The 12,438-nt window shown below is 39.8% G+C and overlaps 1 protein-coding gene across 1 annotated transcript in view; it reads right to left on the bottom strand.

Moving 5' to 3' along the window:
* Window positions 1–4,795: 4,795 nt before the first annotated feature.
* Window positions 4,796–12,438, bottom strand: part of LOC118583408 (zinc finger protein 169-like) — a 32,759-nt gene continuing 25,116 nt past the window's right edge. The window contains exons 5-7 of the mRNA XM_036186726.1: window positions 7,590–7,808; window positions 5,860–5,958; window positions 4,796–4,825 (exon numbers count right to left, since the gene is read on the bottom strand). Of these exons, the coding sequence (XP_036042619.1) occupies window positions 7,798–7,808 (11 nt within the window). The 3' untranslated portion in view covers window positions 4,796–4,825; window positions 5,860–5,958; window positions 7,590–7,797. The remainder of the gene's footprint in view (window positions 4,826–5,859; window positions 5,959–7,589; window positions 7,809–12,438) is intronic.

Raw genomic sequence — 12,438 nt, forward strand, 5'->3', positions numbered from 1 at the left:
AGACAATATAATTTACATTGGCTATATTCTTCTGATCTTCCTGCCTCCACCTCCTATGTACTGGGTACCACCATGACCAGCTCTCCCTTTTTGTAAAAGTGTGAGTCAATTTCTGAATTTTTTATCATTTAAAAATGTCTAAAATTGGTGCATTTTGATATGGGGGGGGGGGGGGAATCCTAACAGAGAATTTAAGGAAATATAATTTTTCCTCCATCCACAAGCTGCCAGAGTGGGAATTGACACCTATCCATTTTCTCTGCCTAACTGTGCAGTTTTCTCTCTCACCTGTAAGGACATTTGAGATACAGCACAGAACTGTGCCAACTCTGGTAACCTGCTGTGGCTGGAACCTGGACCTACTCCATTTCCTTTCAAAACCACCATTAGGGTTTGGGGAGATGCTCGCCACATAAGCGTGAGGGCTAAAGTTCAGATCCTCAGGGCCCACATAAACGCTGGGCAGGTGTGGTGGCCCACATGTAATTCTAGTTTGATGGAGAGGCCCTGCCTCAGTGAATAAGGTATTCACACACACACACACACCACACACACACACACACACACACACACACACACACACACACACACTCACTATACCCAAATGGAAAAGAAGAAAAACACTGTGAGTATGCTTGAAGATAGTTAACTCAGGTCCTAGTGGGGCATGTCATAGTCTGTGAGTATGGTTAGAAGAAACAAATTCTTTGGTTCTTGAAATCTGCCTATTTCCAGGGGAAATCTGCAAAATGGCCTTTGATCTGTTGTTGTAAAGGGAAGAGCCTTCAAGCACGGGTCACTTTCAAATGCTTATTGTGACATCTTAACTATAACTCATCCTAAGCCAGTGACATCAAACCCAGCTATTAGGCATCTAAGACCATATTGTCTCCTTGTAATAAGGTCTGGGATAGGTTATTAAATATATTGTTTTAACAGTTTGTTTTTAGTAATCCTTCCTACAAAGAATATTTAGAAAAATATTTAGAAAAAAGCTGATGAATCTACCAGACCTTTAGAGAAGAATAAACATAAATGCTCTGAAAATATGTCATAAATAAGAAAGGAGAAGAACACATCATTCTACACAGCCAATACTTCCCCGCTAGCAAACCCACAAAGACACAGCAAAGAGGAAATGGAAGGCAATTTTCTTGCTGAACAGAGATATGAAAATCCTTCACACCAAATTCAGCAACATATGGAAAAGACCATACTATGGGACTGGATTGTTTGCTCAACAGTTAAGAGTACTGGCTACTCTTGCAGAAGACCTGAGCTCAATTCCCAGCATCTACATGGCAGTTCACAACTGTCTGTAACTCCAGTTCCAAAGGATCCAATGCCCTCTTCTGGCCTCTGTGGACACCAGGAACACAAATGGTACACAGATATAAATACAGGCAAAACACCCATACACATTAAAAAATATACTACCTAGGAATGATGTGTTTACTCAGTAATTCAAGGAAAATTCCATATATAAATTGATACTAATATAGCATATAAGCAGAATCCTGGGAAGAGCCCCACACTCAACCACAAAGAAAAATAAACTGTTGTCTCTTTTTTAAGGAAAGTAGGCAGAACTGGAGATGATGTTACATGAAACAGGCCAGTTCCACAAACACAAATATCATATCTGGTTTCCTAAGTGAATGGCAGTGAAGAGGCTCAATTTCTGTAAAAAGGGAGTACCCTTCACCTGGAAGGGATGGAGGACGTGAAATGGAGCAGGTGAACACGATTAACGTGCACTACAGGTGGGTATGAAGAGGTCATAATGAAGTTACTGTACACAGTTCATACACACCCACGAAAGCTTTCAAGTAAGAGAAACAAAAGCCAAAATTATAAAGAGCAACAAATAATTCAAAGGGGAAATGGGTGTTGATTTAGAAATTTAAAATGTAGTTACCAACCAAAATCAAACCCAGAACCAATAATATAAATAAAAATAAAAGCCCAACACCAAAACCAACAAACTCTGTCAAGGCCCAGCAGTTTGGAGAAATCCAAGTCCTGGCTACCAGGTTCTCCCAACATCCCTCACCTCCGAGGGTTCATCAACTCCCGGAGACAGCATGCCTGCTGGGATCCGAGCCAGGGCTGGTGATACACAGATGTCGCAAAAAGAAAAGAAAAAGAAGGAAGGGGGGGAGGGAGGAAAGGAAGGGGGGAGAGGAAGGGAGGGAGAGAGGGAGGGAGGGAGGAGAAAATAAACATGATATGGTAGACATTGAATTTATAAGATGGAGATTTAAATTTAGTTAGGCTTAGTGAGATGACTCAGTGGGTAAAGGTGCTCACTACCAAGGCTGATGGTCTGAGTTTGATCCCCAGGACCCACATGGTGGGAGGGAACTGACTCCTGCAAGTTGTCCTCTGACCTATATACACATATATACACACATGCACACACACACAAAAGTAAATGTAATTTTAAAATAATTGAATGTATGTTATTTTAAATTTGTTCTTAGCAATTTAAGGCCAACAGGAGATAGAGCCATTCATGCCCCTCTCCCTCCACACATGGTTCCCATCACTAACACTGGTAGTGTGGGTACTTATTGGAACTGAAGAACCAGTGTTTTCACTTTGCTATTAAGTAAGGCTCAAAGTCTACATGAGGGTTTGCTCATTATTTTATACACTTCTTAATGTATAGAGACACATATTGACTGCTAGGTACTGTCTGTCCTAGTCTGGTTTCTGTTATTGACAAAATACCCTGACTAAAGAGCAATTTAGGGAATATCTGGTTAGCTTACTAGGTTATAGTCCTTCATTGCAGGGAGATCAAGGAAGGAATTCAGGCAGCTCGTCATATCACATCTACAATCAAGAACAACTAGAGAATAAAGCACATGCTTGATTGCTTGCTCTCAACTGGCTTTCTCCTCTCTTACACTGCTCAGGACCCCCTGCCTAGGGAATGGTGAGGCCCACAGTGAGCTGCATCTGTGAATGGAAGTTACTCTCCAGCCAACAACTCCCAAATACCCAGCAGCCACTTCCTAGATAACTGACTCCGAAGCTTAATATTACTTACAAATACTTAGCCAGTAGCTCAGGCTTATTACTAACTAGCTCTTACACTTAAATTAATCCATAATTCTTATCTATGTTTAGCCACGTTGGCTTGGTACCTTTTCTTAGTACAGCATTCTTACCTTGTTTCCTCTGTGTCTGGCTGGCAACTCCTGACTGTGCCCTTCCTCTTCCCAGCATTCTTATTTTGGTTACCCTGCCTATACTTCCTGCCTTGCTACTGGCCAATCAGCATTTTATTAGACCAATTAAAATGACAAATCTTTACAATGTACAAAAGGATTATTCCACAGAATGAGTCTTTCCAAATCAATAAGACAATCCTCCACAGACATGCCCACAGGCCAAACCACTTTAGACAATTCCTCATGAAAACTTTCTTCCTAAGTGAGTCTAGGCTTTATCAATGTGACAGTTAAAACTAGCACAGAAATTACCCAGGACAGTCTTGCTGCCCAAAACCCTATCCCAGAGTTCTTGGAACCACCTACCTTTCCTATGGTCTTCACAGAGTTGCCTTTTCTATAATTTAATATAGTTGGAAATCATTCAATATGTAGTCTTTTTAGATTCGCTTATTTTACTTGGTAATATATAGAGTTTCTCTGTGTCTTCTCCATGTAGATGTCATCATCTACTATCAGTTTTCTACTAGAGAACATAATAAACAAGGGTCAAAATTAAGTTCTTTCTTTTCTAACAGATAAATATTTCCTTATTTTAATAAACCTCCTTACAACATAGGAAAAATGCTGAAATCAGGGACCAAATATTGAAAAGACAAGCAATGAAAGACAGCAAGACATAGGATAACAGGTACTAAAACACATCTAAGATGGGAAAGAAAAGTTACATTATTCTACAACTGTAGTTCGCAACAATTTATTACTTATTGTTTATTTTTGTGTGTGAGGTAAGGGATGTGTTCACCCATGCCTGGGCATGTAGAGGCCAGAGACTGAAATCAATCTTTCCTCTAGGACTTCTCCATCATAGTTATGACATGGTCCTTTACTGAGCTTGGAGCTTACCATTTCAGCTAGACCAGTCGGCCTGTGAGCTCCTGGGGAATCTGTCTGTCTCTGCTCCCACAGTGCTGGATTACAGACACAGATATGTGCTGCTGTACCCAGCTTTTATGTGGGCTCTGGGGAATCCAAACTCAGGTCTTCTTACTTGCGGGGCAGGCATTTTACCCAGTGAGACATCTTCCCCAGTCTTATCCTCCACCCTCACCAGCGTTTGTTGCTGTTTTCCTGGTGAAGCTGTTCTCACTGAGTGAAGTGCAATTTAAACGTGACTCTAATTTGCATTTTCCTGATAACTAGACATGCTGGACAATTTTTCAGGTATTTCACCCCCCAGAACACAATTCATTCCGTCAAAAGAAAAAAAAAATGAAATATAAGGCTGTGAGCTTTGTTTTTAAACTGTGTGCAGTGTCTTTTTTTTTATAGTAAACACATCTAACCAAATGTTGTCTGTAGATAGCCCTGTCCTGGTGGTATTTGCGATAACCACTAACCCTGCCTGAGAGAGTCTGGGGTTGGAAATTGGCATGGAAATTTAAAGCAGGTTCTTGTTGATGCACAGCACAAATAGTTTATATAGGGTAGTGGTTGTCTTAGTTAGGATTTCTATTGCTGTGAAGAGACATCAGGACCACAGCAACTCTTTTAAAGGAGAACATTTAATGGGGTAGCTTACATTTTCAGAAGTTTAGTCCATTATCATCCTGGTGAGGCATGGTGGTGTGCAGGCAGACTTGGTGCTGGAGAAGGAGAAGGAGCTGAGAGTTCTACATCTTGATATGCAGGCAACAGGAAGTGGTCTGTCTCACTGGGTGTGACCTAAGCATATCTGAGACCCCCAAAGACCACCCCCACAGTGACACACTTCCTCCAACAAGACCACATCTACTCCAAGAAGTCCACACATCCTAATAGTGCCACTCCCTATGCGGGCCATTTTCTTTCAAACCACCACAGTAGTATTTTTGGTTTTGGTTTTCATCTTGATTATTTTGATGTAACTTATAGGATAATAATTATTGTTCTGTTGACTGAATACCACTCTGTAACTGAAAAAAATACAGCTGTTTTGGTTGACATTCTTAATGCTTCTAAGTATATACTTTTTTTCTATAATGAGTACTGTTGTGCTTTTCATAAGTTTGAAATTTTTTTCTCAAAGAGGAGCTAGTTTTTTGTTTTGCCCACTTTGGGTCATATGAATTATTGTAGTATTTTTCTTTGCATAGTCTTAGCTAGGGAAAAAGCTTTTTCTACACACCCTGCATATTGTGAAGGGGGTAATAAAAATTAAAACATTTTCATCCACAGTTGAAATTCCAAATTGAAATAGAGATTTCACATAAATCACTTGCAAAGCTAAGAATAATCACTTGTATCACACCTTGAAATTATTGGAATCAAATAACCTGGAAGTCTGGGTTATAGAGTTCATGACCTCCTGGGAAAAGACCATAGGCTCGATCTGGATTATAATTAGTTAAATTTATGAAAGCTGCTGGTAGAACAACAATCTCTGAGCCAAATTAAAGGTTCCCATGGAAAGTGGGGTGAAGGTTTTGAAAGGCAAAACCACAAGAAGACCTTGAGTATCTGTACAAGCAAGCCAAAAGTTCTGCTCTGCCAAGGTTAGGTAGTCAAGACAACCTCAAATTAGTCATTGAATGTCTGCATAAGCAGATTACAGAAACCAAAAAGCAGTCATATCATAACAAGTGGACAGTCAGGCTGTACATTTGGGGGCGTCACTGAATCAGGATTACTGGGAACTTACCTTCCAGGGACTGGAGTCGGAGACAAACACCCAGTGAGCACCGACACGGATGTCTAGCATAAAATGGAATTTCTTTAGCGTCGCACTGTTCCTGAAGGACTAATAGAAAAGTGTGCTCTAATGAGGACTCTGTATTCTTTAACTACCATTACTGCATAGCAGCAGTTACATTTTACAGTTCCCCTATTAAAGGCCTGAGACCATATCCCCAAAAGCGTGAGATTAAAGTCCAAGACAACCGTACGAAGATTTTTGTCAACATTAGTCCCAGGAACAGCTATAACAATGCCGGCTATAATGTCTTTGCCCATTTGTCCAAATATGGATTGCTCAGGAAACTTGACAATTTAAAAGTATTTTTAATAGTTGAGCCAGTTTTTATTAAATTATGCCACATTTAAAATTAAAATAAGGGTGTATTTTCCTATATTGTGATCTGTCCTTTATAAATCAGATGCAAGGGAAGAAAAATGTTGCATCTTAGTACCCTTGTCTAATTCATTTGGGTTTTTCTTTATAAAACCCAAACTCATTCATTAGAGTCACATTAATTGGCTTAGCACCTTAGGAAACAATTTGGCAATTTTGTAACTTTTTTGAGATTATCATCCTCTTAAATGCCAGTGTATTAAATTAGCACCCTTGCTATTTTACACACTTTTGTGATGGAGTCGTGTTGTTTATTATATAATTGTGACTTTGGTTCTTTCCATTTGTGTTTGTTTATGTAATTTGAGGAGGAATACTGAACATAAGCCTGGGATGATACTAATAAACTAATAGTTGTAGAGGGTTTTGCTTTTTAAGTATTTTCCCTAGTAAATTTCCATTTCGAATCTTACATCAAAGTCTTTGATCACTCTGAGTTGACATTTCTACAGGATGAGAAACCTCTAGAGGTCTTCAATTTTTCCAGCACCACTTGTTGAAAAGGTTGTCACTGTTTCCCAGTGTATCCTTTTCCCTCTTGTCAATAATCAACTGGATGCTGAAGCTTATTCTCAAGTTCCCAGCCTCCTCCTCTGGTCTTCATGCCTTTGTGACCCAGTCCATGCCAGTTTTGTTCAGATGACGATGTAATATATTCCAAGTCGGGTGTTACAATCTTTGGGCTCAGTAATGCTTAGGATATTCAGTCTCTTTTGTTGCCACAGGAATTTTAGGATTTTTCCATTTCTGTGAAGAATGTCATTTGAATTTTGGTGGGGACTGCTTTAAATCCGCTATCATTTTTTGCAATATGACCACTTTAACAATATTTTTCTACCAAACTAAGACTATGGGAGGGTTTTCTTGTTTGGTAGGGTTTGGTTTGGTTTGGTTTGGTTTGGTTTGGTTTGGTTTCGTGCCATCTTCTAGTTTCTCAGTTTCTTTATTTTGTGCTTTACAGTTTTCATTGTAAACGTTGTTAGCATTTTGTTTTACTCCTTGGCATTTCCTTTGGTGAAGTTGTTGCAAATACAATTATTTCCCTGACTTCTTTTCCAATGAGTTTGTTGGGTACAGAGAAGCTACTGATTCCTTATATATTGACTTCGTATCCTGCTATTTTGTTGAAAGCATGTACCAGATCTCAGACACTTCTAGTGGAAGGATAGAATCACAGCATCTGCAAATGGGGATAATTTGACTTCAGCTTCCTATGTGTACCCATAGTACTTCTCTCTCTTGCTCCAACTGTAATCTCACACACTACATTAAACAAGAGTGATGTCAATAGATCAGCTTACCTCATTTCTGATTTGAGGGGAAACGCTGTCAGTCTTTTCTCAGTCAATTTTAACAATGTCTATTGGTCTGCAGGCTCTAGTCCCAAATGCCTTGAGGTCTGGTCCTTCTAGCCCAACTTTCTATAGGGCTTCAATGATGAAGGTATTTTTTTGTTGAGATTTTTCTGCATCAGTTGAATGGTTCTGTAGTTCTTATCCTTGACTCTGTTTATATGCTTCCTGGAATGAATAAAACTTTATCATGATGTAGGATCGTTTTCAATGTGTTTAATTCAGTTTGCAAGTCTCTTATTCTTATTAAAATCTTTCTGGGTTGGAGAGATGGCTCAGCAGTTAAGAGCACTGGCTGTTATTCCAGAGGTCCTGAGTTCAATTCCCAGCAACTACATGATGGCTCACAACCATCTGTAATGAGATCTGGCGCCCTCTTCTGGCCCACAAGGACACATTCAGGCAGACCATTATATACATAATAAATAAATAAATCTTTTAAAAAAATCTTTCATGGGCTTCCATCCTGCCCTGGAACTCCCACCTGGACCAGAGGTTGAGTGCCTGGGGTCACACCCAGAGAGGTCCGCACCTAGGTCACAGCCCGGGGCACCAGTTACTATCAGACCACCATGGTTTAAAGTTAGATTTCAACAACATAAAAAACTACAGAAATCCTACAATCTCATGGAAACTGAATAATGCTCAACTGAATCACCAATGGGTTAAGGAAGATATAAAAAAAGGAATTAAAGACTTCCTAGAGATCAATGAAAATGAATACACCACATACCCAAACTTAAGGGACACTATGAAAGCAGTGCTAAGAAGGAAATTCACAGCACTAAATGCCCACATAAAGAAGCTGGAGAAATCTCACCCTAATGACTTGACAGCACACCTGAAAGCCCTTGAACAGGAAGAAGCAAAGTCTCCCAGAAGTAACAGATGCCAGAAAATTATCAAATTGAAAGCTGAAATCAATAAAATAGAAATAAAGAGAACAATACAAAGGATTAATGAAACAAAGAGTTGGTTCTTTGAGAAAATCCAAACTAACCAAAAGACAGAGAGAGAGCATCCAAATTAACAAAATCAAAATGAAAAGGGGGACATAACAACAGACAATGAGCAAATCTAGAGAATTATCAGGTCATACTTCAAAAACCTCTGCTCCACAAAACTGGAAAATCTAAAAGAAATGGATAATTTTCTGTATAGGTACCACACACCAAAGTTAAATCAAGACCCGATAAACCATTTAAATAGTCCAATAACCCCTAAGGAAATAGAATCAGTCATTAAAAGTCTCCCAACCAAAAAAAGCCCAGGACCAGATGGTTTCACTGCAGAATTCTACCAGATCTTCAAAGAAGACTTAATACCAATACTCTTTAAATTAATCCACACAATAGAAGCAGAAGGGACATTACCAAACTCCTTCTATGAGGCTACAATTACCCTGATTCCTAAACCAAACAAAGATGCAACAAAGAAAGAGAACTACAGACCGATCTCCCTCATGAACACTGATGCAAAAATACTCAATAAAATACTGGCAAACAGAATCCAAGAACACATCAAAACAATTATCCACCATGATCAAGTAGGCTTCAGCCCAGAGATGCAAGGGTGGTTCAACATACGAAAGTCCGTCAATGTAATACACCATATAAACAAACTCAAAGAAAAAAACCACATGATCATCTCACTAGATGCAGAAAAGGCATTTGACAAAATCCAACACCCCTTCATGATAATGGTCAGGAATACAGGGAACATACTTAAACATAATAAAGGCAATCTACAGCAAGCCAACAGCCAACATCAAATTAAACGGAGAAAAACTCAAAGCAATACCACTAAAATCAGGAACAAGGTAAGGCTGTCTCCTCTCCCCATACTTATTCAATATAGTACTTGAAGTTCTAGCCAGAGCTATAAGACAACATAAGGAGATTAAGGGGATACAAATTGGAAAGGAAGAAGTCAAGCTTTCCCTATTTGCAGATGACATGATAGTATACATGAGTGACCCCAAAAATTCAACCAAGGAACTGATACAGCTAATAAAAACCTTCAGCCACATAGAAGGATACAAGATCAACTCAAAAAAAATCAGTAGCCCTCCTATATACAATAGACAAACAGGCTGAGAAGGAAATCAGAGACACATCACCCTTTACAATAGCCACAGATGATATAAAATACCTTGGGGTTACTCTAACTAAGCATGTGAAGGACCTATATGACAAGAACTTTAAGTCCCTGAAAAAAGAAATTGAAGAAGATGTCAGAAAATGGAAAGACCTCCCATGCTCATGGATAGGCAGGATTAACATAGTAAAAATGGCGATCTTACCAAAAGCAATCTACAGATTCAACGCAATCCCCATCAAATTACCAACACAATTCTTCACAGATCTGGAAAGAATAATACTCAACTTCATATGGAAAAACAAAAAGCCCAGGATAGCCAAAAGAATCCTGTACAATAAAACAACCTCTGGGGTCATCACGATCCCCAACCTCAAGCTCTACTATAGAGCTACCCTAATAAAAAAACAGCTTGGTACTGGCATTAAAAACCGACATGTGGACCAATGGAATTGAATTGAAGACCCTGACATTAACACGCACACCTAGGAACATATAATTTTTGACAAAGAAGCCAAAATTGTACAATGGAAAAAAGAAAGCATCTTCAACAAATGGTGCTGGCGTAACTGGATGTCAATGTGTAGAAGGCTGCAAATAGATCCATATCTGTCACTGTGCACAAAACTTAAGTCCAAGTGGATCAAAGACCTCAACATAAATCCAGTTACTCTGAACCTGATAGAAGAGAAAGTAGAAAGTACTCTTGAACACATTGGCACTGGAGATCACTTTCTAAATATAACACCAGTAGCACAGACACTGAGACAAACAATCAATCAATGGGACCTGTTGAAACTGAGAAGCTTTTGTAGAGCAAAGGACATGGTCAACAAGACAAAGCAACAGCCTACAGAATGGGAAAAGGTCTTCACCAACCCCACATCTTACAGAGGACTGATATCCAGAATATATAAAGAACTCAAGAAATTAGACCTCAAAATGCCCAACAGTCCAATTAAGAAATGGGCTATAGAACTAAACAGAGAATTCTCAACAGAGGAAGTTCAAATTGCTAAAAGACATTTAAGGAATTGCTCAACATCCCTAATTATCCGGGAAATGCAAATCAAAATGACTCTGAGATACCACGTTACACCTGTCAGAATGGCTAAGATCAAAAACACAGAAGACAGCTTATGCTGGAGAGGATGTGGAGCAAGGGGAACTCTCCTCCACTGCTGGTGGGAATGCAAGCTTATATAGCCACTTTGGAAATCAATATGGTACTTCCTTAGAAAATTGGGAATCCATCTCCCCCAAGACCCAGCTGTAGCACTCTTGGGCATGTACCCAAGGAATGCTCAATCATACCACAAGGGCATTTGCTCAGCTATGTTCATATCAGCATTGTTTGTAATAGCCAGAACCTGGAAACAACCTAGATGCCCTTCAAATGAAGAATGGATAAAGAAAATATGGTACATATACACAATGGAGTACTACTCAGCAGAGAAAAACAATGACATCATGAGGTTTGCAGGCAAATGGATGGATCTAGAAAAAATCATCCTGAGTGAGGTAACCCAGACTCAGAAGGACAAACACGGTATGTACTCACTCATAGGAGGATACTAGATGTAAAATAAAGATGACTAGACTGCTACACAACTCCAGGGAGGCTACCTAGAAAACAGGACTCTAGGAAAGACACAGGGATCACCCAATGACAGAGAAATGGATGAGATCTACATGAACAACCTGGACGACAGTGGGAGTAATGAAGGGCAAGGTTTGAGGGGAAGAAAGCTAAGTGGAGCAGGAGATCCCAGCTGGATCAAGAACAGAAAGGGAGAACAAGGAATAAAAGACCATGATAAATGAAGACCACATGAGAACAGGAAGGGGCAGAATGCTGGAGAGGTCCCCAGAAATCCACAATGATATATCCTCTGTAGTCTGCTGGCAATGGTCGAGAGAAAGCCTGATCTGACCTAGTCTGGTGATCAGATGGCCAAACACCCTAACAATCGTGCTAGAACTCTCATCCAATAACTGATGGAAGTGGATCCAGAGATCTCAGCCAGGCCCCAGGTGGAGCTCCAGGTGTCCAATTGGCGAGAAAGAGGAGGGACTGTAAGAGTGTGAATTGTTGAGACCAAGATTGGAAAAAGCACAGGGACAAATAGCCAAACAAATGGAAGCACATGAATTATGAACCAAAGGCTGTGGAGCCCCCAGCTGGATCAGGCCCTCTGGATAAGTGAGACAATTGAATACCTTGAACTGTTTGGGAGGCACCCAGGCAGTGGGACCCAGACCTGTCCTTAGTGCATGAGCTGGCTGTTTGGAACCTGGGGCTTACACAGGGACACTTTGCTCAGCCTGAAAGGAGGGGATTGGACCTGCCTGTACTGAATCCACCAGATTTAAATGAATCCCCAGGGAAGTCTTGGCCCTGGAGATGGGAATGGAGGGGAGGGGATGGGGGGAAGGGAGAGTGGGGGCGGGAGGGGGGAGGACATGGGAACCCATGGCTGATGTGTAAAATTAAAACACAAATATAATAATAATTTTTTAAAAAAGAAAAAATATATGGCATGTTTAAAAAAGAATTTAAAAATCTTAAAAGAATATAAGCATAAATTTTGCCATGAAATGTTAAATATCAGGTTGAAATCTGGCTACGATCATAAATGTTGAGGGGGAATTAAAAAATGTAGATAATTTTAAAATACATTTTAAATATGTACGTTTGAGA

The sequence above is a fragment of the Onychomys torridus genome, chromosome 5 (assembly GCF_903995425.1).
Source record: "Onychomys torridus chromosome 5, mOncTor1.1, whole genome shotgun sequence".
In the NCBI taxonomy this organism is placed as follows: domain Eukaryota; kingdom Metazoa; phylum Chordata; class Mammalia; order Rodentia; family Cricetidae; genus Onychomys; species Onychomys torridus.